Genomic DNA, 26,358 nt, shown 5'->3' on the forward strand with positions numbered 1-26,358 from the left:
CTATAAGTAGTGACCTGCAGCCCTGACTTATAAGGAGTGACCTGCAGCCCTGACCTATAAGGAGTGACCTGCAGCCCTGACCTATGACGAGTGACCTGCAGCTCTGACCTATAAAGAGTGACCTGCAGCCCTGACCTCTAAAGAGTGTCCTGCAGCCCTGATCTATTAGGAGTGCCTGCGGACCTATGAGGAGTGCCTGCAGCCCTGACCTTTGAGGAGTGACCTGCAGCCCTGCCCTATTAGGAAGGACCTGCAGCCTTGCCCTATGAGGAGTGCCTGCAGCCCTGACCTATTAGGAGGGACCTGCAGCCCTGACCTATAAAGAGTGACCTGCAGCCCTGACCTATAAAGAGTAACCTGCAGCCCTGATCTATTAGGAGTGCCTGCGGACTTATGAGGAGTGCCTGCAGCCCTGACCTTTGAGGAGTGACCTGCAGCCCTACCCTATTAAGAAGGACCTGCAGCCTTGCCCTATGAGGAGTGCCTGCAGCCCTGACCTATTAGGAGGGACCTGCAGCCCTGACCTATTAAGAGTGACCTGCAGCCCTGACCTATTAAGAGTGACCTGCAGCCCTGACCTATTAGGAGTGACCTGCAGCCCTGACCTATTAAGACGGACCTGCAGCCCTGACCTATGAGGAGTGATCTGCAGCCTTGCCCTATGAAGAGTGACTTGCAGTCCTGACCTACAGTATAAGGAGAGAATATACAGAGAGCCTGCAGCACATCGCTTCCTTCGAGTGTCACCCTTAAACCTTCAGTCCACTGAGAGTTAACCTTTGATAAACATTCTATATTTTTCCCGTAGTGAAATTACAGTACTACTGTAAAAACACCGATGTTGTCCATGTTTCTTGTTATGCAGTCTCCCTGCAAACTCTTAGTGACAAGAGGTTATTTAGAAAAGCAAAACGTGTAAGAAGTTTTGTCCAGGTTTGGCAAAGCAACAAGGTATGTAGGAGGAATTCACCTTAGCTTTAGGGGGGAATGATGAGCCCAGGTCCAGGGCCCAGCTGCTCTCTTTTCTCTGGTCCCGACCAACTCGTCCAATGCACACACACTCGTCAAATGTTAATGCTGACAGGATTCACAATTCATTTAGTAGTCTAGCGTTTTACAAGGCTTGGCAAACGTCTGACAATGATTCAGCTGTCACGCCACTTTGATCACCAGCTGCTGTTCTCTGTCAGGGCCAAGGTGTGTGTGTGTGTGTGTGTGTGTGTGTGTGTGTGTGTGTGTGTGTGTGTGTGTGTGTGTGTGTGTGTGTGTGTGTGTGTGTGTGTGTGTGTGTGTTTGTGTGTGTGTGTGTGTGTGTGTGTGTGTGTGTGTGTGTGTGTGCGTGCGTGCGTGCGTGTGTGTGTGTGTTTGTGTGTGCCTGAGTATGTGCCTGAGTGTGTGCCAGGGCCAAGGTGTGTGTCTGATATGTGCAGCTGATGCTCCACTTCAAGCTTCAATCACCAGAGAGGTTATGGTGAGAAATGGGTCTCGGCAGGGGGAAAGAATCCACATGAGAATACTAGAAAGCAACAGGTGTCTGGTTTAAAAGCCAATCCTCACATTGTTTTAGCTCAGGATAGAATCATCTTTCAACAGGTCAATGGACAGGGTAACCCTCCCCTGGCCTGAATGCCTTTCTGCGTTTGGTTTCCTTAAACGTTGTCCCTACCTGCACTATTTCATGTTAGTGTGTAGCTAAAGTACCTCAGCTAACTATCAGAACACATTACCATCTAAACAAAGGCTAAATGATCTGTATGGATCCAAACCGCCCTGGTTTTGTGAGACCTCAACTTAGGGGAACGTTGCTCTGTGTTTGTAATGGAAAATTAATTTCTTTGTGTAGAAAGTTAGCTGGTTCCAGCCCATGTGCCCTCGAGTGAAACACCAAATCTGGATTGCTTCAGTCAACACCTCAGCTGTTGGAATGGATACATCTCAAATGTAAAAAAGTCACCTTGCATGAAAAGCCCTTGCTGAGCAAAATAATTAACAAATTACAGCTGTAAGGTTGTCTCTTGTTCTCGTTCAAATGGACAGTTCCTGTTCGACCTGCCCCATATATTTTCCCACATTGCCTGTTTGAAGGGACTGGGAGCAATAATCTAATTTCGGCCTTAAATGCCCTGAGAGAGAGGGAGGGAGGGAGGAAGAGAGAGAGAGAGAAGCGAGAAAGAGCGAGAGAGAACTCTAACTCTTACAAAAGCCAAAGCATTATACTTCACAAGCCGAGCTCTGCAGCGCTGGCGACCCCAGCCAAAGTCCACTTCTACCGAATATCCAATATTAGGACGCTTTCACAAAACAGATTTCTGAAACTCAATGACTTGTTCGAGAGACGGAGGAAAAGATGGAGGAAAAAACTCAGTCTTCAAGGAGCCTACAGCAATCTGTTCTAAATCTTATCAGACTTTAAGACTATTATTCTACTCCTTATCTCTCTAAGTACACAGCCGCGGTAGTGGCCTAGATGTAATCACCTCTGGTTTAGGAAATTAAATAATGGCTTAACATGACTAATTCCCTAATACTGTGCTCCACACTGGAATAGTGCAAAAACAATATTTACAGTACACTATCAGTAGAGAGGGCAGTGGCAAAACTTCAACAAGGAGGTTTCCAGATATTGTGTCGGCCTAACGTTACAAAAGTATTCATCAACGCGTTGGCACCATTGTGTTGGGGCAGCGATGATGGGAGTTCACACTACCAATCATCACTCAGTCTGGGACGTCTAGGGGTTGAGGAAAGGGTGATGGGATATAGTGTTGGAGGGATGGAAGTGTGGAGCAGTGGTTGAGGGATGGAGGAGACGTGGAACGCACCGGGTCACACCCTAGACAGGACTTCCCAAACAGCTGCCAAACCAGGGAGACTCAGCCACCATTAAAACACAGGGCTGATAAGGGAGATGTGGCTGACAGTCCGTCAAGAGAGGTAGCAGGTTTCGCCCGTCATTGAGGTTTCGCCCGTCATTGACATGCACTCTAATGCATTCTATACATACAGTATTAGCAAATAACTACACCACCCACTTCCTCCTATCAGTAATAACTCTAATTTCCTTCCTTTTTAAAACACTTCAGTAAGATTTCTTAGACAACAATGTACTAGAGGAATTTTCCTAGTTAAAAGCATAACAGGATACTCTGACTTGATACTACCAGAATAGTCTGGTTCAGTACTGGTACCTGCCTTGTGCCTTCTACAGAACTGTACAAAATGGTATAGAGTGCGAAAGAGTGAGTTGGAGCAGATAGCTTACCAGGTTTGGGGCCTTTTCCACCTGCTCCTGTTGAACAAAGCACCAAATAATGAATCTACAAATGATCCACTAAAATAAAAACGCACTAACGTTGAATAAACATATTTAATTTCATCATTGACACTGCACAGTCAAACATAGTGCTATAGTTGACAGTGCAAGGGCTTTAAAATACATGTTAAAGTCTTAACTTTCAATGTTCTGTAGATGAGTACACACCTCCTCCTCCGAGGCCTAACGCTCCTATGCCTCCAGCCCCGCCACCAGGGACCAGACCTCCAGCACCAACACCACCCCGTCCTCCATATCCACCAGCTAGGGGAAACATATGGTCTGGTTAGGCAACAGGTTTTTGTCATCACTATCATCTTTGTCACCTTTGTCATCACTATCATCATCATCATCATCAATAACACTTACAGTATGTAAGCTTATAACTCAACACTTCCCTCACTACATAACCATTCCCTGACAACAACACAGAACACACCCAGTTGGGGACCAGGACAGCACACTGTGGTTTTATAGGTGTGAGGAGAACAGTCTATCTCCCTGAACACCTTGTTAAACCAGACTTAACGACAGTGGTTGTTTCTGAGCACTGTGTTTACCCAACAACAAGAGTGTCATTAGAACCAACACAATAACTAAACTATTAGCTTAGCTTCTGGCCATGTGGTGGAGTGGAGGAGAACTCACACTGTAGGCTTTCCGAGATGGAACGAGAGTCCTTTCGCAGATGTAGGCTAAACCATGCAAAACTATGCCTATTCTATTTGTGACATAGCTACACACTGACTTAAAAAGTGTGAGGTTGTGGTAGTTAATGTGGTGTACTGTAGTGGTCAGGGTGTTCAGTATGCATGTCACGACTTCTGCCGAAGTTGGTCCCTCTCCTTGTTCAGACGGTGTTCTGCGTTCAAAGTCATCGACCTTCTAGCCATCGCTGATCCACTTTTCATTTTCCATTGGTTTTGTCTTGTCTTCCATCACACCTGTTTCCAATTCCATAAATTACATGTTGTGTATTTAACCCTCTTGTTCCCCCCCCATGTCCTTGTCGGTAATTGTTTCCTGTAGTGCTTATGCAACGGTATGCTGGTATTTACCGGGTTTTGTTTGACCCATTTATTGTATTGTTCTGTTGACCGTTGACCTTTGTAAATCGTTTTTCCCTCTCCTGCGCCTGACTTCTCTGCCGCCAGTACGCACCTCACTACAATGCATGCTGCTGTCTCTGCTCTGACAGCGTAATAAGACCAGATATAGTAGCCACTCTCCATATCTCTCTATGTGAGTGGCTGTGATGAGAGTGGCCCTGGTGCATGTAACCCAGTTTAGTCCCCTGGCCTGCACACAAGACAGGGAGCTAAAGCTCTGTGACAATGTTGTGGTTGTGAAAACCCTAATTACTGTAGGTCTCAGCAGCAGCATAGATGGCGTCTGTCACACCCTGATCTATTTCACCTGTCTTTGTGCTTGTCTCCACCCCCCTCCCGGTTGTTGCCCATCTTCTTCATTATCTCCAGTGTATTTATACCTGTGTTCTCTGCTTGTCTGTTTCCAGTTCGTCTTGTCAGGTCTTACCAGCGTGTTTTCCTGTCTCCGTGCTTTCTCAAATTCTGTTTCCTAGTTTCCCCGGTTCTGAACATTCTGCCTGCCCTGATCCTGACCCCGAGCCTGAAAGCCTTTCTGTACCTGGCCGACTCTGACCAGTTTACGAACCTCTGCCAGTCCTGATCCCAAGCCTGCCTGCTGTTCTTTACCTTATTGACTCTGCCCTGGATTACGGACCTCTGCCTGCCTTTGACCTTCATTTTGCCTGCCCCCTGTTTGGGTCAATAAACATCTGTGACTCTAGCTGACTGCATCTGGGTCTTATCCTGAGTTCTGATAGTCTCTCTTAGTCCAGCTAAGTGACAACTATTAGAGGAGGATATTAAAGTCTTTTCTACTCACCCCCAGTTTTAGCTGGTTTGTAGCCTGCTCCTGTGGGTATCCCACCAGCACCTGTTGGTAAAACAAGAAAATAAAAAGAAACAGAAAGAGAAGCAGAAAGAGAGTTATGATACAATGGATAGGTTGACGTTTGTTTTAGTTCTCTCCCTGGCTCTGCTATACCTCCATCAATCCCTCCCTCCTTTCCTCCATTAATCCATCCGTCCTGCTGTTTGGGCCTTAGATCATCTGCTAGCTCTGGGTCCTCCAGTCTCTGACCTGACCAGATACAGTTTCTCCACACAGAGACTAGACCACTGTGGTGGGTAGGAGGCTCTAAATCTCTACATCTCTAAATCTTCAAAACGGTGTCCCAAATGGCACCATATTCCCTATATAGTTGTACTACTTTCGACCAGGGCCCTGGTCAGAAGCAGTGCACCATGTGTGGAATAGGGTGCCATTTGGGACACACTAAATCTCCAACAGTATCCCAGAGACACCATTTAACCTCTCAGAGTGAAGAGAGGAATGCACAGGGTCGGTGTGGCAACTCACGCTTCCTCACACTGTATTTCACTGTAATTTATGGCCTCAATGCTGTTACAGTGAAATCCTACGGTACAGCTATGCTTATCCAGAGGGAAATGGTACAGTACAATGGGAAATAGTATGGAGCGAGAGAGAGAGAAAATACAAGGGATATTGGGTTTCTGTATGTGGCAGTAATGATCAAGAGAGCCACATATGAGTCAGCCGTTTAGGATCATTTCAAGTTGCCTGCCTGTTGTTTAAGGCTGGTTTTAAGGCTGGAGGTGTGTGGTTCAACTGTCCTGGTGATTGTTAATGTTTTACGTGCTGAGCACTAGTGAAAGCCAACAGCCACGGGGGGCTCTTAGTGGGTTTGGAGAGGGAGTGCAGTGGTGATCGTTGGTTGGTTTGTGGTTGAGATGGAGACATGGAGTACTGTACATTACAGGCTCATGGGTAATGGTTAAACTAATGGGTTGCAATAGACTGACCCAACATGTGCTTTTTTTTCTTCAGTACGTAATGCTACAGTAATTTAGTTGTTAGTTTAGTTTTGTGTTGTATGCTGGGAAACAGGAAAGGTGTATTTGGTACATTATATTATCTATGTTGTGTGTGTTGTATACATATTTATGTGTGTGTTGTATACCTGGTATTGAAATTGAGACATGCTGCAGTTTAATTGATTATGTACTACTTTATCAGTGATGTGTGATCAGGGTGTGGTCAGGGTAGGCGTCCTACCCTTTGAAAATGAATGATAAAATAAAAATATATATCAATTTGCAGACATTTCGAAAACCTGTTTTTGCTTTGTCATTATGGGGTATTGTGTGTAGATTGCTGAAAAATGTGTGAAAAGTCAAGGGGTCTGAATACTTTCCGAAGGGAAAGGATTGGGATATAGCTAGCTATATCTCAATCAGTAACGCTGACTACATTTTGTGTAGTCACAGTGTAGCACTGTGAATGAGTGTATTTTTGAAAGTGCTGTTTTTATGGGTTGGGTTGTGGATGTTTGATGATTATCTTTGAGATCGTGTCATACAGATGAACACAGTCACAAAAATCTGCTTTATGAGTGTGTGTGTGTGTGTGTCACTGTACTTCTATCTAAAGAGACATGTTGTGTAATGAGTTGTGCTGTGCAGTCAGATAGCTGATATATTACCTGGGTAGAGACCAGCACCTGGTCCAGCACCTCCTGCTCCAACTCCAGCACCAGCCGGCACGTACACACCTGGAGAGACAGAGCGGTAACATACCCGGTTAGTGACAGCTCTGTATGACTTCATGACACTAATCTAATGGTCCAACATTTAGACCACAATCCGTCATTTTTAAATGACTATATTCCAAACCTCAGTCATGACCAATACTCAAACCCATGACGAAACTACGGAACAGTAAGAGGTCAAGGCAAAGTCGGATTATCAAAAAATGCATTGTTTTAAGCGAGCATTGAGATGAGGTACTGCAGTTGGAGGAACAAGGAACATTTTAGTGCATAGAGGGAGGTTTGGCCATGGTTTTACGTAACATGCTATGACATTGTAAAATGTTTACTGCCACCATTGCCACATCAATGTTCTCTCTCTCTCAGCCCCTAGGAGAACTTTAGCAAGTGATACGTCAGTGCTACTCAACAAGGGAATCAGCAAGAATGTTTGTCTCCTACAGGCTACAGCATTCGGAAATATACTGTAAGAAACCTCTAACTGTAAGGAAGGAATAAGGGAGAGAGAGAAAAAGAGACGGGGAGAGGTGTGTGTGTTAGAAAGGAGAGTGAATTATAAGAGAGAAAGAGAGAAAAGGAAAGAGAGAGAAAGACAGAGACAGAGAAAGAGAGAGACAGAGAAAGAGAGAGAGAGAGAGAGGGAGAGAGAAAGAGAGAGACAGAGAAAGAGAGAGAGAGAGAGGGAGTGTGAGAGAGAGACAGAGAAAGAGAGAAAGAGAGACAGACAGAGAGACAGAGAGAGACAGAGAGAAAGAGAAAGAGAGAGAGAGAGAGAGAGAGAGAGAGAGAGACAGACAGACAGACAGACAGACAGACAGACAGACAGACAGACAGACAGACAGACAGACAGACAGACAGACAGACAGACAGACAGACAGACAGAGAGAGAGACAGAGAGAGAGAGAGAGAGAGAGAGAGAGAGAGAGAGAGAGAGAGAGAGAGAGAGAGGAATACAAAAAGGGAGACTTGTGGCATTCCCGAGCCAAAGAAAGCTATGAAGAAATGGAACAAAGCACATTAATAATTCAGCTCATGTAGTCGTGTTTCTGGTGGAAAGTTAACATAAACTGTGAAAATCTGCACTGAAGCATGACACTGTGCCTGCCCGAAGACCACACTGAGTCACTCATCTGGACAGAGAGGTTAGCGAGGACAACAGAGTCAGTCATATCCACATAAATCCCCCAAATCGCATACCAAAATCTGATTAGCAGAAAGGGAAAATATTTAGTCTATCTGGTCTGTTTTTGTTTAACAGAGAACATATATTCTCAATCAAACTTAGTACATGCCATCAGGGATTTGTATGGTTATGCTATGAAGCTAGAATTCTTAACATGGTTTTTATGACGGCGCATGTTGTTTTAAAAACACAATGCTTAGGAGTGTAAATAGGGGTCGGTTTGAGTGATGGTTTATTTGAAAGAGTTTGGCGGCCGTGTCCTTGGAAAACAAATGAGCTCACAGTTGAAGCGGTCTGAGACAGATCAGAGAGAGGATGCTCAACTGCTCTTAATTGAGACGGTGAGGGAGTTGGATGATGGGAAGAAGAGAAGATCGGGTTTCCTTACAGTTTTGCCTTGTGGTCTTAGTGGCTGGCTGAGTAGTAAGAAGTTGCTAAACAGACAAGGCTCATGGTCCTGAGGGAAAGAAGAGGAAAATGTGCACATGGCTGAATGGTCAGAGAGGGCTGTCCAGGGCACAGCATTACAGTCTTAGAAAAAAAGGTGCAATCTAGAACCTTTTACACAGAGGGTTCTACATGGAACTCAAAAGAGTTTAACCTGGAACCAAAAAAGGGTTCTACCTGGAACCAAAAAGTGTTCTCTTATGGGAACAGTCGAAGAACCTATTTGGAACCCTTTTTTCTGAGTGTACAAAGTTTCGCAAAATGACTGCATACTCTGAGGATGATGTACATTACCAGTCAAAAGGTTGGATACACCTACTCATTCAAGGGTTTTTATAAATGTTTTACTATTTTCTACTTTGTAGAATAATAGTGTAGAATAATAGTCAAGACATCAAAACTATGAAATAACACATTTAATGCATTTGAGACAATCAGTTGTGTTGTGACAAGTTAGGGGTGGTGTGCAGAAGATAGCCCTATTTGGTAAAAGACAAAGTCCATATTACTGTGCAGCCGTGTTCATTGATCTGGCCAAGGCTTTCGACTCTGTCAATCACCACATCCTCATCGGCAGACTCGACAGCCTTGGTTTCTCAAATGATTGCCTCGCCTGGTTCACCAACTACTTCTCTGATAGAGTTCAGTGTGTCAAATCGGAGGGTCTGCTGTCCGGACCTCTGGCAGTCTCTATGGGGGTGCCACAGGGTTCAATTCTTGGACCGACTCTCTTCTCTGTATATATCAATGAGGTCGCTCTTGCTGCTGGTGAGTCTCTGATCCACCTCTACGCAGATGATACCATTCTGTATACTTCTGGCCCTTCTTTGGACACTGTGTTAACAACCCTCCAGGCAAGCTTCAATGCCATACAACTCTCCTTCCGTGGCCTCCAATTGCTCTTAAATACAAGTAAAACTAAATGCATGCTCTTCAACCGATCGTTACCCGCTCCTACCCGCCTGTCCAACATCACTACTCTGGACGGCTCTGATTTAGAATACGTGGACAACTACAAATACTTAGGTGTCTGGTTAGACGGTAAACTCTCCTTCCAGACCCATATCAAATATCTCCAATCCAAAGTTAAATCTAGAATTGGCTTCCTATTTCGCAACAAAGCATCCTTCACTCATGCTGCCAAACATACCCTTGTAAAACTGACCATCCTACCAATCCTTGACTTTGGCGATGTCATTTACAAAATAGTCTCCAATACCCTACTCAACAAATTGGATGCAGTCTATCACAGTGCAATCCGTTTTGTCACCAAAGCCCCATATACTACCCACCATTGCGACCTGTACGCTCTCGTTGGCTGGCCCTCGCTTCATACTCGTCGCCAAACCCACTGGCTCCATGTCATCTACAAGACCCTGCTAGGTAAAGTCCCCCCTTATCTCAGCTCGCTGGTCACCATAGCATCTCCCACCTGTAGCACACACTCCAGCAGGTATATCTCTCTAGTCACCCCCAAAACCAATTCTTTCTTTGGCCGCCTCTCCTTCCAGTTCTCTGCTGCCAATGACTGGAACGAACTACAAAAAGCACTGAAACTGGAAACACTTATCTCCCTCACTAGCTTTAAGCACCAACTGTCAGAGCAGCTCACAGATTACTGCACCTGTACATAGCCCACCTATATTTTAGCCCAAACAACTACCTCTTTCCCTACTGTATTTAATTTATTTATTTTGCTCCTTTGCCCCCCATTATTTTTATTTCTACTTTGCACATTCTTCCATTGCAAATCTACCATTCCAGTGTTTTACTTGCTATATTGTATTTCCTTTGCCTCCATGGCCTTTTTTTGCCTTTACCTCCCTTATCTCACCTCATTTGCTCACATCGTATATAGACTTGTTTATACTGTATTATTGACTGTATGTTTGTTTTGCTCCATGTGTAACTCTGTGTCGTTGTATGTGTCGAACTGCTTTGCTTTATCTTGGCCAAGTCGCAATTGTAAATGAGAACTTGTTCTCAACTTGCCTACCTGGTTAAATAAAGGTGAAATAAATAAATAAAATAAATGGCAAGACCAGCTCAAATAAGCAAAGAGAAACGACAGCCCATCATTACTTTTAGACATGAAGGTCAGTCAATGCGGAAAATTTCAAGAACTTTGAAAGTTTCTTCAAGTGCAGTCGCTAAAACCATCAAGCGCTATGATGAAATTGGCTCTCTTGAGGACCGCCACAGGAAAGGAAGACCCAGAGTTACCTCTGCTAAAGAGGATAAGTTCATTAGAGTTAACTGTACCTCAGATTGTAGCCCAAATAAATTCTTCACAGATTTCAAGTAACAGACACATCTCAACATCAACTGTTCAGAGGAGACTGCATGAATCAGGTCTTCAAAGAAACCACTACTAAAGAACAATAATAAGAATAAGAATAATAAGAACAAATAATAGAGAATAAAAAAAACAATAAGAAGAAGACTTGCTTGGGCCAAGAAACACGAGCAATGGACATTAGACCAGTGGAAATCTGTCCTTTGGTCTGATGAGTCCAAATTTTAGATGTTTGGTTCCAACCGTCATGTCTTTGTGAGACACAGAGTAGGTGAACGGATGCTATCCGCATGTGTGATTTCCACCGTGAAGCATGGGAGAGGAGGTATGATGGTGTGGGGGTGCTTTGTTGGTGACACTTTCTGTGATTTATTTAGACTTCAAGGCACACTTAACCAGCATTTTGCAGCAATACACTATCTCATCTGGTTTGCGCTTAGCGTGACTATCCTTTGTTTTTCAATTGGACAATGACCCAACACACCTCCAGGCTGTGTAAGGGCTATTTGTTCAAGAAAGAGAGTGACTGAGTGCTGCATCAGATGACCTGGCCTCCACAATCTCCCGAACTCAGCCCAATTGAGATGGTTTGGGATGAGTTGGACCGCAGATTGAAGGAAAAGCAGCCAACAAGTACTCAGCATATGTGGGAAATCCTTCAAGACTGTTGGAAAAGCCTTCCAGGTGGAGATGGTTGAGAGAATACCAAGAGTGTGCAAAGCTGTCACCAAGGCAAAGGGTGGCTAATTTGAAGAATCTAAAATATTTTGATTGAACACTTTTTGGGTTACTACATGATTCCTTATTTGTTATTTCACAGTTTGGATGTCTTTACTGTTATTATACAATGTAGAAAATAGTAAAAATAAAGAAAAACCCTTGAATGAGTAGGTGTGTCCAAACCTGTGACTCATACTGTATGTGTGAGTGTGCAAGTCAATGGATTGATTTGTGTGTGTGTGTGTTCTTAAATATGTGTATGCTTACTTGTGTCTGTCCACTCCAGTCTATTTGGCTATATGAGTGTGTGTTTGTGTTCCACCCTCCTCCCTCAGCTCAGTGGATGCCATGCCAGCTCCATGACAGAGCCCCCGGTAGTGTCCTGTACTTTACCAGCAGGGTGGAATGATTGTTCTCTACTTCAACCCAACCTGCCAGACTCTCATTTCACAATCAAAGGGAGGGTTTTCTGTCCTAGGGTTGAGAGGGAGGGCAGATGGAGTGAACGTAGTGCCTGCTCCAATTTTCCCCTGGTCAGAAGCCCATCATATCGTGATTACTGTATTGTAGCTACCCCACCATACTACTGGGCAGGGCGGAACCCAGTAAGGGGCACTGGGTACACAAGAACCAACCCAATTAGGTATTCATTGACCTGAGCTTAGAAATGTGAACTATGCTGACTTACAGTATCAAGTCATTGATTTTTTATCACTGTCGAGCTCAAACTCAAAGTGTTCTCTAAGAATTTTTTGATCATGGGAGTCTTTTGGAATGCATCAGAAATACTCCTCAGTTTCAATCAGCTCTCCGGGTGACTGGTCTCAAACGATCCCGCAGGTGAAGAAGGCGGATGGCGTGGTTACACGTGGTCTGCGGTTGTGAGGGAGGTTGGACGTACTGCCAAATTCTCTAAAACTATGTTTGAGGCGACTTATGGTACAGAAATGAACATTCAATTCCCTGGCAACAGCTCTGGTGGACATTCGTGCAGTCAGCATGATAATTGCGCGCTCCCTAAAAACTTGAGACATCGGTGTTGTGTGACAAAACTGCACATTTTAGAGTGGCCTTTTATTGTCCACAGCACAAGGTCCACCTGTGTAATGTTCATGCTGTTTAATCTGCTTCTTGATATGCCACACCTGTCAGGTGGATGGATTATCTTGGCAAAGGAGAAATGCTCAATAACAGGGATGTAAACAAACTTGTGCACAAAATTGGAGAGAAATAAGCTTTTCGTGTCTATGGAACATTTCTGGGATCTTTAATTTTAGCTCATGAAACATGGAACCGACACTTTACATGTTGCGTTTATATTTTTGTTCAGTATAAGTAACCAAAAAGTTACCAGTAACCTGATTTAAATCCCATATGGGTGGTAAAGTAGTTTCTATCTGGTATTCACTGTGAACATAACATGCAATCTTCTGCATTAGCAATCTATATAGTTTATAAGCCAAACATGGGAGAAACAAAAGCACACGATTTCATGGTTTCCCATGAAACGAATCTGCCTTACCTCTGAGGCACTGGAAAAAAACATTTTATTTAGTCTACAATGTTGAACCATGTTTTGGCATCCTCCGTTAGTCAATAACATTGCTCCGATTGTTTTGAGTTCAAGTTGAATGGGCTCGTTTTGTCCGCGAGACTCAAGCGAACAGATTTAACTCTATAGGGCGTTTTTGCTCTGCTTAGTTTACAGTTTGAGTATCAGCCAGAGGATTAAGCACTGACATGTTTACCAACCATTAGCTGGCCATGAATTTTAATAAAACCAGACCAAACAAATCCATAACTCGAGAGCCGAATACAACTGAAAACCTCTTTTACAAGCCTGTATGTCTGATGGTCTGTTCATTGAAAACCTATGCAGGCCTATTAGGCCCGAGTTTATTGCAAAGTTGTAAAGCAAAAAAATTAACTGTAATGACTGGATGGCAAACAAATTAGTGATTTAATAGAGCAGAACTTGTTCTCCAATCCAAAGTCGCACGCACACACTTAGCTAATTGCTAGTACTCCCCACCCCTTGTTAAAACCTTAGTGAACCATTACGACTCCTCTCCCGTCTCCAACCTCTGGCTCTGAGAGCTTTCAGAGATCTTTAGGATAAGCCTGAACAAGTATCTGGGGAGAGGAGTAGACAATGAATATGACGAGTCTCCTCTCCAGTCCAGTTAGCTACCATTAATTTTCCCATTAGACACCTCTGCAAGCGTTATAATGGCAAAATAAGATTGTTAATTAACAAATAATGTAATTCACTGCCATCATGCCCGGTATGAACTTACCAAAAAGTTCTAAATGTACAAGCAACCGGAAAAATGTGTTGTCTGGAAATAATATATTGTTTTGACCAAGTGCGCACATGCCAAATTCACCTCTTCGGAAAGATCACTGTAAAATTGTACCCTATATTGTCTACTTAATCTACGGTGCCGTCAGAAAGACACAGGCATCCTTCTTAATTCAGTTGCCTGAGAGGAATGAAACCACTCAGGGATTTCACCATGAGGACAATGGTGACTTTAAAACAGTTACAGAGTTTAATGCCTGAGATGGGAGAAAAACTGAGAATGGATCAACAACATTGTAGTTACTCCACAATAGTAACCTAAATGAATGAAAATATTCCAAAACATGCATCCTGTTTGCAATAAGGCACTAAAGTAAAACTGCAGAAATTAATACAAAGCATTATGTTTGGGGCAAATCCAACACAAGACATCACCGAGTACCGCTCTTCATATTTTAAAGCATGCTAGTGGCTGCATCATGTTATGGGTATGCTTGTCATTGGCAAGGACTGGGGAGTTTTTTGGGGATAAAGGGAACCAGAATAAAGCTAAGTACAGGAAAAATAGGAAAACCTGGTTCAGTCTGCTTTCCAACAGACACTGGGAGACAAATTCACCTTTCAGCAGGACAATAACCTAAAACACAAGGCCAAATATAGACTGGAGTTGTTTACCAAGACGACATTGAATGTTCCTAATTTACCTAGTTACAGTTTTGACTGAAATTAACTTGAAAATCTATGGCAAGACTTGAAAATGACTGTCCAGCAATGATCAACAACCAATTTGACAGAGGTTGAAGAATTACACAAATTATAATATGCAAATATTATGCAATCCAGGTGTGCAAAGCTCTTAGAAACTTACCCAGAAAGACTCACAGCTGTAACCGCTGCCAAATGTGATTCTAATATGTATTGACTCAGGGGTGTGAATACTTATGTAAATGAGATATTTCTTTACTTATTTTCCAATACATTTGCAAAAATGTTGACTTTGTCATTATGGGGTATTGAGTGTAGATGGGTGACCCAAAAAACATATTTAATCCATTTTGAATTCAGGCTGTAACACAACAAATATGGACAAAGTCAAGGGGTATGAATACTTTCTGAAGGTACAGTATATCACCACAAAAAAAACTGTTTGTTTGTGAATTAAATGAATTATACAATGAATGATGTACCTTAACTCCCGTTGATTTAGTCAATGTCTAATAAAAAATGGATCCTATGAGTATTTCACAGCAATGATCAGACTGGCGTGTTTTCTTCTATTCCTTTTTCCTTGAACGTAAGACAAATGATGCCGAGCTATTTAAACCAACTGGAATTGAAAAAAGAAACAACATATTTTTACTGCAGGCTAAGATTAGCGTAACTTTGGGCACATTTAATTTCTTCCCAGACCATACATAAAATACACACCTCTACAAATCCGATGGACATGTCTCCATGTCACATTTTGCTGATTAGTCAGGGGTTAACAATGAGAAATAAAATAAGCATGCTATAAAACATTTTTTAAACTAAGCAGTTACACATTTCTTTCAGATTCCTCAATACAATGCTATGAGCTATTCCCAAAAGTGTGATCTACTGCTCAGGTTTCCACACTTCAATTAGTGTATTTATCTAAAATCCTTCATGTCTGTCATCATTTTATGCACTGATGTTTAACAGTAAAATGCTTTCTAACGACGTCAGTGCAGAATTCCATGACAATGTCAGAGTCATTCATCTGGGAAGACTTCCCATAACCTCCATGGAAAACCCTATCGGACTGGAATTACGTGCCTCTGCAAAAAACACTAACAACCGTAAGAATGTATGAATACTTTCTGAAGGCATTGTACTTACATGAAATATTATTACATTACATGTAGCGCATGAAACGACAGGTTGATATGACATTCATCCACTGCTGTAAGTGATAAAATGAATGATCTTTCGGGATACTGTACTGCTGCTGGATCAGCCAACCTGTACATGGAAGTAATGACTGATTTTATCGGAGGCGCCGAAGAGGGGGATTTGGCGCATGCACACTTGGTCAAAAACAATACAGATTCTTTCCAGACAAATCATTTTTTCAGTTGCTTGTCAATTTTTAATTAGAACTTTTTTTGGCGGTACATAACAGTGGTAAATGACGATAGTTATCTAAAAACCTAAAAGGGTTCTTCGGCTGTCCCCATAGGAGAACCAGTATCTGGGCACAGAAACGAGTATCTGGTTCCAGGTACAACACTTTTGTGTACAATGTAGAACCCTTTACACATAGGATTCTACATGGAACTCAAAATATATCTCCCTGCAACCAAAAGGGTTTCTAGCTGGAACCAAAAAGAGTTATCCTATGGGGACAGCTGAGAACCCTTCTGGGACCATTTTTACTAAGAGTGTGGGCTAGAGAGGAAACTTGTCATGTCTTTCTTTGCCCAGATACTGGTTCAGGCCTAAATAAACTGTGTCTAAATATGTTTGGAGTGTTCCAGAAACCTGCCATTTACGCAATTAACACCTTCCATCTGTTTATTCATCACACCATCCATCCCTCCTGTAAATGAAAGTGTGTCTGTGTCTGGTAAAGCTTGTGCCGCCAGCAGCAGGTCCAGGTCACCCTCCTTCCCAGAAGGTTCTCTTAATATCAGCCTTCCTATTCTGACTGCAGTGAAAAGGGAGGCTGACATCAGTCTTAAAGGAGGCTGACATCCTGAGACCAAGGTCTACAGAGCAGTGCAGCAGAGCAGATTGGAGCAGACTCCTTCATTCCTGGTACTAAGCATCAACAGCTATCGGACATGTTGCGTCTGGCCTACATTTTGTCACATTTTAGCATTATATTTTCCAAAACATTTAGCGAGAAATGGGAGGGGGGAGGTGGGTCAAAGAAAGGAAAGCGTGAAAAGAGTCAATTTTGATGACAGAGAACTCCCTCCCCTCCCCTCCTACAGAACTCAAGGCACCAGCCTATCTGACACACACATCTGTGGAGCAGAGCATAAATGTAAGGTATGCAAAGTCAAATAAACAAACGACATACAGACGGCACTGTTTTAAATGGAGGCAGAATTCTGATCTCATAATCGCCACAAATTTTCAGCCTTCCAGTGTCTCTTGGCTGAGACAGAACCTACCTACCTACCTACCTACCTACCTACCTACCTACCTACCTACATAATTGCAAAAGGGTTTTCTAATGATCAATTAGCCTTTTAAAACGATAAACTTGGATTAGCTAACACAACGTGCCATTGGAACACAGGATTGATGGCTGCTGATAATGGGCCTCTGTACGCCTATGTAGACATTCCATAAAAAATCAGCTGTTTCCAGCTACAATAGTCATTTACAACATTAACAATGTCTACACTGTATTTCTGATCAATTTGATGTTATTTTAATGGACAAAAAATGTGCTTTTCTTTCAAAAACAAGGACATTTCTAAGTGACCCCAAACCTTTGAATGGTAGTGTAGGTAAATTGCAATTGGTCCAGAACAGAGCAGCACTTAGATGTACACGTGGGCAAATGTCAATAAAATGTAGGAGATCTCTCCTGGCTCAAAGTTGAGGAGAGATTGACTGCATCACTTTTGGTCTTTGTGCTAGGTGTTGATGTGTTGAAGGTACCGGAATGTCTGCACAAGTAGTTGGCACACAGTTCGGACACTCATCGGTACCACACAAGATATGCATTCACAGTCCCCAGGTCCAGAACAGAAAAACGCATAGTATTAAATAGAGCGATGACTACATAAAACTCTCTGCCAGCCCAGGTAACTCCAGCTAGCAAAAAAAAAACAGTTTAAAAATCAGATAAAAGTACACCGTTACGGCAAAATGGTAACTGTGAAGAGACACAGACATTTTTACTCAGGGGCTGAGTCACTGGCTTACTGGGGCTCTCTCATGCCGTCCCTGGAAGGGGTGCGTCACCTGAGTGGGTTGATTCACTGATGTGGTCATCCTGTCTGGGTTGGCAGCCCCCCTTGGGTTGTGCCATGGCGGAGATCTTTGCGGGCTATACTCAGCTTTGTCTCAGGATGGTAAGTTGGTGGTTGAAGATATCCCTCTAGTGGTGTGGGGGCTGTGCTTTGGCAAAGTGGGTGGGGTTATATCCTTCCTGTTTGGCCCTGTCCGGGGGTGTCCTCGGATGGGGCCACAGTGTCTCCTGACCCCTCCTGTCTCAGCCTCCAGTATTTATGCTGCAGTAGTTTATGTGTCGGGGGGCTGGGGTCAGTTTGTTATATCTGGAGTACTTCTCCTGTCCAATTCTGTGTCCTGTGTGAATCTAAGTGTGCGTTCTCTAATTCTCTCCTTCTCTCTCTCGGAGGACCTGAGCCCTAGGACCATGCCCCAGGACTACCTGACATGATGACTCCTTGCTGTCCCCAGTCCACCTGGCCGTGCTGCTGCTCCAGTTTCAACTGTTCTGCCTTATTATTATTCGACCATGCTGGTCATTTATGAACATTTGAACATCTTGGCCATGTTCTGTTATAATCTCCACCCGGCACAGCCGGAAGAGGACTGGCCACCCCACATATGCTCTCTCTAATTCTCTTTCTTTCTCTCTCTCGGAGGACCTGAGCCCTAGGACCATGCCCCAGGACTACCTGACATGATGACTCCTTGCTGTCCCCAGTCCACCTGGCCGTGCTGCTGCTCCAGTTTCAACTGTTCTGCCTTATTATTATTCGACCATGCTGGTCATTTATGAACATTTGAACATCTTGGCCATGTTCTGTTATAATCTCTACCTGGCACAGCCAGAAGAGGACTGGCCACCCCACATAGCCTGGTTCCTCTCTAGGTTTCTTTCTAGGTTTTGGCTTTTCTAGGGAGTTTTTCCTAACCACCGTGCTTCTACACCTGCATTGCTTGCTGTTTGGGGTTTTAGGCTGGGTTTCTGTACAGCACTTTGAGATATCAGCTGATGTACGAAGGGCTATATAAATAAATTTGATTTGATTTGATTTGATATATACTTTGAATTGTAATTTGCACTGTATTATATATTGTCTTATGTAGGCGGTTGGCCTTGCACAAGCCTTTGTTTCTGTGAGCCAGAATGGGTCATAAGGCAGGAGACATCTGAGTATGATGTAGTATGATTTAGTAGTATTATTTAGTGTTATGTGTTATGCATATTATGTATTTTATTTGTTGTTTTGTTTCCTGTTTGGAGTCCAGGAAGAGTAGCCGTTGCCTTAGCAGACGTTAATTGGGGATCCCAATAAAATACTAAATGCTATTGATTCCATTGCAAAAGGTATTGGTAAAGGTATTGTAAATTATTTGGAACACTATTTGAACCCAGGTTTGGGGGCCGGGACTGCTACTCACTGTACTGTTCAGTCTGGTCGGAATGAATCATCTGGGTTAACTAAGTATGCTTCATTGTTGAGCATTTAGCACCAGTTGCCAGCAGACCAAACATCTCCAGGGAGATTCTTGTGTGGTTGACATTTACCCACAACCGAAACCATGGTCATAAACAAACCATGTAACAATGCTTGTTCCCTCACCACGGTAAGGACTTATGGGCAGTGATTATGGCAGTGCTGTGTAATGTTGTAGTATTTTTATCCCGAAGATTTCATGTCAAGTCTTTACGACCAACCTGTGACATTACAGCAGTGAGCATGTCAAAGCATAAATAGTATAACGTCAGACATACATTTGTAAGTGGGTTGCATTAAACATCCCATCTGTGTTACATACTGTAGACACACATAATAAAAGTGTGTGTTGCGTACAGAACAGTCAGGGAGCTATGGTACAGCCTGGACATTTCCAATGCTCTCCTTTTGAAATATGTGTCTATTAAACCAACTCATCCATCTCAAATCTGGTTTGGTTTCTACAACACTCATAGTTACAAAAATTGTGATGCTCAGAATCTATAACCAATATATAAGTAATCACTCCATGCTACAAGTTCTGTAAGCGCTTCAGATGTTTGGATAAGTGATTTCCCAGCCGCAATATCCTGTTCTAAAATGGCTTCGGGAGAGCGAGTGCAGTAGTGAGAGAGCATGTTTTAATATAATACTGCCAAAGATGGAGAGAATGTCAGAGCAGTTAACAGTCCTGCCAGTGAGTGTGTGAGAGTAATGAATAAACACAGCAGAATGAGAGTCTTATCTCCAGTAGCGGCCCCAGGGTGCTCCTGCCAGCGACCCAGGAGCCCCTGCTCACTCCAGCGCTGAAAAAATCTGTACATGAGTGGTAACACTTAGCCTAATGAATAAATAAAAAACATCTAATCAACAATTGACTTTTTTCACAACTGCCACCAGTTTGGTGCCAAAACATTAACAACAAAGACATATTGACATAGTAAAAAAGTAAATAAAATATATAAAGGATATTTCATGCTAACTCATATTAAACACCAATGGTATTCACTAAGTTGATATTTAGGAAAATGTTTTACAGCTTTGTTATTCTATTAAAATATATATATATCTTATTTTATTATTTAATATATTTGATGTGTGAAAAGGCAACACAGAGGGCCAGAGATAATTACAGACACCTGTGATAATCTGAAGTACCCAAAAAGGCCACCAGATGTCTTGCGACCAATTACATAAAATCCTTGAAAGATACAAAATGTCTGGTAATTTACTGGTAGACTTAGAAAGTTAGCAGTAATATACCCTCCCTTTGAACACTACTCAAGTCCCAATCAAGGTATAATGCAGATGGTGTATTTTTTATTATTATTATTTTTTTAACCTTTATTTTACTAGGCAAGTCAGTTAAGAACAAATTCTTATTTTCAATGACGGCCTAGGAACAGTGGGTTAACTGCCTGTTCAGGGGCAGAACGACAGATTTGTACCTTGTCAGCTCGGGGATTCGAACTTGCAACCTTTACGGTTACTAGTCCAACGCTCTTACCACTAGGCTACCCTGTATCCATTCCTCTAAAGAGTCTAAAACTTCATTTTTTTCCTGTTAATAGTTTTAAGTGGATTCAGTCGTTTCAGTTTTGAAGAAGATGTGATCCGTTCATATTACTTTTAAGTCTTCCCCTAAGTAGGTGCCCCATGGCACTGAGCAGTAGCCCCTCTGCCAACGGGCCACGAGACACCAGGGTGTCAATTTAATCCTGTTATCCCTTCCTGGCAACCCACCTCATACAAAGGGATTAAGCCCAGAAAGGTGGTTCGCTCACAAACACACGTCTCCAATAAAGAACCAGAGAGCTGCTGCAAAGCTCAACAAAGTAGAGCAGAGTTGAGATAATCAGATTGGGAATCTACCAACCCAACCAGCGGTGAAGCAGGGGCAACACAACACAGCAAGCCAGGGCAATTCATCACCAGTCTGCCCGACCGACAGGCGAGGTGTGCCATTCGATCTGCCATGATTTCCTTCACCTTCAACTGCGGCCAGGAGAGTGTCATTGACGGAGAGAACTAATGGATTAGAATCCTCTGAAGTCCTGAAGGCCTGAGCGTCAACGCCAAAAGAGGCAAACTGGCTTCCAGGGCATCCAGGCAGCACTGCATGCAGAACAAAACTAACCGACTCAGGCTTTTAATTCTATTGAGACTGGCTGGAAGGAAATGAACGGAGTCTGTGGAACTTTTGTTATTTTTAATCCTCTGCAGGCCTCTGCATGCTTGTCAGGGTTATGTCATTAACAGTGTTTGTCATAAAACAGAAACTAATGACTCTGGCACGGTTTTTGAAATCCGTCATTGAATGGAGTTGCCTGGACTAAAGTAAGATAGTACACTGAGGTGTGAAATGAAACACTGACATCTGATACCCTTCTTGGCAATTTAACATGCAAAAGAGTGAACCAACTCTGATTACATTACTTTGTGTGACTAAGTACAAAAAATAAAAGTATGGATGAGAGAAGAGTTTGTCGAAGGCCAGGATAGTTATTATTCTCAGAGGGGATTGGCAGTAGGATTGGAAGCTGACAGAATGTTTGGTCTTTCCTTCACAAGCCTCATACTATCCAGACACTTCAAGGTAAACATATGATGGGAGTGGATACCACAGGAAACGCCATTAATGAAAAGATAATTAGCTAATTTACATCAAACAGATTGTGCTCAGAGCAGGCAGTCGTACAGAGAGATCTTTATTCAACTGTAGTCTCTGCATTCAATTTAGTCAGACTAGGGTGCATCCCAAATGGAACCCTATGCCCTTTATAGTTCACTACTTTTGACAAGGGCCCAAAAGTAATGCACTATGTAGGAAATAGGGTGCCATTTGGGACTGTGTCTTTGAGGAAGAGGCCACTTAACCCCAGCTGTCCTCCTCAGATTTATTTTGATCAGAATAACATCCCATCCTCAATCTATTCGTCTGACAGATGGTGTTTGTTTGTGGGAATGTTTAAAAAAAACTTGAAGTAAGACAGAGCAGCAGTCTGCCACAGTAAAGTACCTGCTCAGGGATACCAGACAGAGTTATACTGACAAGCTGTATATTTATTAACCAACTCCTTTCCTGACTATCCCTCATGCATTATAACTCATTTACACTCGCAAGAAAACAGTCTCCAATCTATTCTCATGATAACTGTCCAAAGTATGAGCAAGCAGAGGGTTTTTTCGGTGCCAAACCCTCTTAAAAAGGTGATTGGGTGTTAATGGGGTTTGCATTACTTTCAGATAATTGACACTTATTTGGAACGAGATAGAGGGTGGTTTCTTAACCTTCCACTCACAGACGGAGACAGATGGAGCTGGTTTCAGCACCTCAAAACAACTTTGATAGGGATGGATTGTATATTCACTGAAGATCAAAGTTTGGGTCCTAAGCCAATATTGATATTCGATGGCTCCTCCATCTGTACGCTGTACATTCTGCCTGAGCTGAGCTGCTCTCGAAAGCTGAACTGAGCTCTGTTTGTTTGGGACGAGGCAATTGGCTCACCGGTATAGGTCAGTGCAAAGAAGAGTTTGAAGAAAACTGCTGTGAGGGCAAAAAGGGAAAACACAATATTAGATGAGTAAATATCTTATCTAAGAGCTCCGCTTTCAAATATCAGAGGTGCTTAACAGGAGAATGGGGTAGCTATTGACATGCAAGTTAACTTGCTATCCAATAAAGTCTAATAAAAAGGAGATAGGTTGTAAAAACCACAAAGTAACGTGAAAACCTATGTATCAAGCATCATAAATGCTTATGTCGTGTCAAAATTAGATGAATTTGTCATAAGGTGGTTATAACAGGTGTCTGACATGTCACATTACTGATGCATTACTGTATGTAGAGTTTATGATGCATCACCTCAATTAAGTTTGACCATATACTTCCATCGCACTCATTAACATTGCACATCCAGCCACCGATTAAGATACAGTTAAATATAAGACTATATAAGGGCAAAATATTCTAGTCACGGGTTTTAATATGGACTGTATCAGCTCCACCATCTATAACTCCATCTGACACAGTTTAGAGAGAATAATAGCTTGGACTCAGAAACTAACAGCTGGGGAACAGAAGATGATTTCATTATTTTGAGGGAAAAAAATACATCTTTAAAAGTGCTGTGGAACAGAAGAATAACACAAGCTCAGATCCACACCACCGCTCACATGGGGATTCATTATGGGTCAATTCTACATGATGTACTGTAGCTGACGGAAAAGAGGGACCCTCTCATGCACACTGACATGCTGTAGAACTGTAAGGGACTGGGCTTTACATTACACTGGCTAGCTACACAGACAACTCCCCTCCGGGGCCTGATGGAAACCGTTTACCGTTTAAGAACCAAACGGAAGCAAACAGAGCAAAATGAGAGTTTCTATTGGACAAATTCAGTTAGGTCCCTCCCTGTTTCGTTCCGTTTGCTTCTGTTTTGCTACAGAATCGGCTTAATGAATATGCCCCTGATTTCACTCACACTCAAAAACACTGAAACCTGTTGGAAACTGTCCTGTCTAGAAACCAAACATACGTCACATTGTACTGAGCTCAGATTTCTGTATTTATAAGTGTAGGATGATGACTACATCTTTTATAGTTCACTCTTCCTGAAGAGCACTTCCAACACAAGCCCGTTTTTGGCCAGTTCCTCCTGCTTGATCTGATATCATATAAATTAAATATAATTTATGTTTATTTTATAACCTCCACAATCCTTGCATTTCACTTTTAAATTTAAGCTATTATGTTGTTGTTTAAGTCATCAAATAAAATCAAGTTGAAAATATTGCTGGTGATCCAATTATTGGATCAATATTACCAGGTGTGACACAAATTTTCGCAATGACTAGCTTTTATATATCCTCAATATAAATCCTTTACAATTTTTAAAAGAGAAATACGTATCTTGGATAGAAATGAGCCAGACTGCATAAAGCACAGTTATGATATCTGTATTTAGACACTGAATCTGCTGACATTGACAATGCTCTCTAAAAACGCCACAACAACCACTCTAAGCCTGCAGGCATAAATACTGTCCAAAACCTGGACAATATTAGCCACAACTACAAGAATACAAAGCACATGCTAATATGAAGCATATTACCATTGTGTTTTTAATTATAACCGAGACAGTGAGTGGTGCATCTGCAATGCAATGGAACAGAATGTTGTCATCTTGAACTTTAAGTGCAATGGAAAGTTGTGGATTTTAGAATCTTGTTGCTAACCTTTGACACTAGTACAGACAGTCAGATAGAATAAAGACTACTGAATCGTCATACTGTAAGTGCAGCTTTCAAAAGTAATATTCAGTTAGAATTATGCTATATATTTTAGATACAAACGTTTTTAAGGGTATTTGAGAGAGAAACATTTTTGCTTTTATATGGAGAAAAGGTTTTGCATAGGATTTGTGAGAATTATGCCCAGAAATTAGTTATCTGAATTGCTTCCGAGACAGGTCTTCTTCAGCAGGGATTGTAGACAAAATAAACAGACAATACAGGGTCAGTATATATCAATGCATGCATGACAAATGTACCATACACTTTATGAAATAGGCAGAGCTGCACACAACAAATAGGTTGGAGTGATTAAAGTGTCTGTGTAACAACTGAGAAGCGTAAAGAGAAACACAGAGACAGACCTGCACCTGTTCTAAAATACCTGCACCCTAAGCCTGCTATCTAGGTAGCAGAGGTCATGGCTGAGTTCACCGAGGCACACACCTACCTCCTTGAAGTGAGGGCTGAATCAGAGCTACGTAGAAGAATCCATGAAGGAGTGATAGAACCATTCTGTTAGCCATCTCGCTCCACAATGCACCACCCCTCTCCTGATCGGCTGTTTTTATTCTCCTCAAGCTAATTACCAATAACCAGAGGTCTTTACGTACAGAAGAAAGAAAAAAATAGGAAAAAACAAGTGAAAAAAAGAAAAAAGATATGGGACACTACGTAATTAAGAGAGGGCAAAGACTTTTGGTTCAATGGATCACTTCGTTTTTCCCCCTCCCCTATGTCTGGTGTTCCTGTTTTTATTCTAGTGACTCCTGCCAACAGAGCAAGCTCTGCTGCCAGAGAGAGAGAGAAGAGAAGAGGGAGAGAAGAGAAAGAGAGAGGGAAGGAGAGTGAGAGGGAGAGACAGGAGAGACCCCCTCCTTCCCACCCCCCTTATGTCTGCCAGGCATTTGCATTGATTCAGGGAAGACTTATCTTTTAAAGTACACAGTGAGAGAGACAGAAAGAGAGAGAGACAGGGAGAAAGAGAAAAAGAGAGACTGAGGAAGAGAAAGAGAGTGAGAGTAAACAATTGAACAAATCTTGGGAAATTACCTGTTTTCCATGACTGTTTCTTTCAGTAAAAGAGTAGTGAGTTTTCAGCAACACAACATCGCTTCTTGAGTTTTTTGTTTCTGCAGGTTCAGTGGTGTACCGATGACCCTAAATCCTTTCAGACAGATGGAACAACTACCAAAGAGTTTAGACCTCAATTCAATAACAAACTTGCACCAAATATCAAGGCAGAAACTTAACAGAGACAGTAGGCAGTCTGCAGAGGCTAGAAATAGCAATGCAGCCTGCCCGCCGGGCCAAGTGTGAAGAGCGGTTCTAGAAGGGCAGTGACAACACTATCAGCGTCACAGATAGGAACATGGCAGTCGGAGAAATGCCTTCTAACAAACATCAGACTGTTGTTCTGAATAGCCTAACAGCTAGGCCGGCCAGGTCAACAGCGTAAATGTTTAAACACACACATACAGTTACATCTCCAACTGTGACCTCCTATGGAGAAACGAAGCTTGAAGCAGCCCATTCCGATTCACAACCTTGACATAGTTTGACAATCTACTGTCCTGAATTACCCTGCCAGAATAAGGACAGACCTCTGAGCTATTAATCAGCTTGAGAGGCATTCCGATAACGTTTTGATGACAGACCCTAACTATGGGGTCTCCATGGAAGCAGAGAGACTGCTGGGTAGATATCGCCTGTTGCTGCCCCTGGATCTCAGAAAG

At 42.6% G+C, this 26,358-nt stretch overlaps 1 protein-coding gene across 8 annotated transcripts in view; it reads right to left on the minus strand.

The window, feature by feature from the left end:
• LOC135552879 (elastin-like) overlaps positions 1 to 25,359 on the minus strand; it is a 99,395-nt gene extending 74,036 nt beyond the window's left edge. For all 8 annotated transcript variants that reach the window (XM_064984804.1, XM_064984808.1, XM_064984809.1 and 5 more), the window contains exons 1-5: positions 25,074 to 25,359; positions 6,903 to 6,971; positions 5,222 to 5,272; positions 3,482 to 3,577; positions 3,263 to 3,289 (exon numbers count right to left, since the gene is read on the minus strand). In XM_064984804.1, the coding sequence (XP_064840876.1) occupies positions 3,263 to 3,289; positions 3,482 to 3,577; positions 5,222 to 5,272; positions 6,903 to 6,971; positions 25,074 to 25,149 (319 nt within the window). In that variant the 5' untranslated portion in view covers positions 25,150 to 25,359. The remainder of the gene's footprint in view (positions 1 to 3,262; positions 3,290 to 3,481; positions 3,578 to 5,221; positions 5,273 to 6,902; positions 6,972 to 25,073) is intronic.
• Between the last annotated feature and the right edge of the window lie 999 nt (positions 25,360 to 26,358).

This window comes from Oncorhynchus masou, chromosome 13 (genome assembly GCF_036934945.1).
Source record: "Oncorhynchus masou masou isolate Uvic2021 chromosome 13, UVic_Omas_1.1, whole genome shotgun sequence".
In the NCBI taxonomy this organism is placed as follows: Eukaryota; Metazoa; Chordata; class Actinopteri; order Salmoniformes; family Salmonidae; genus Oncorhynchus; species Oncorhynchus masou.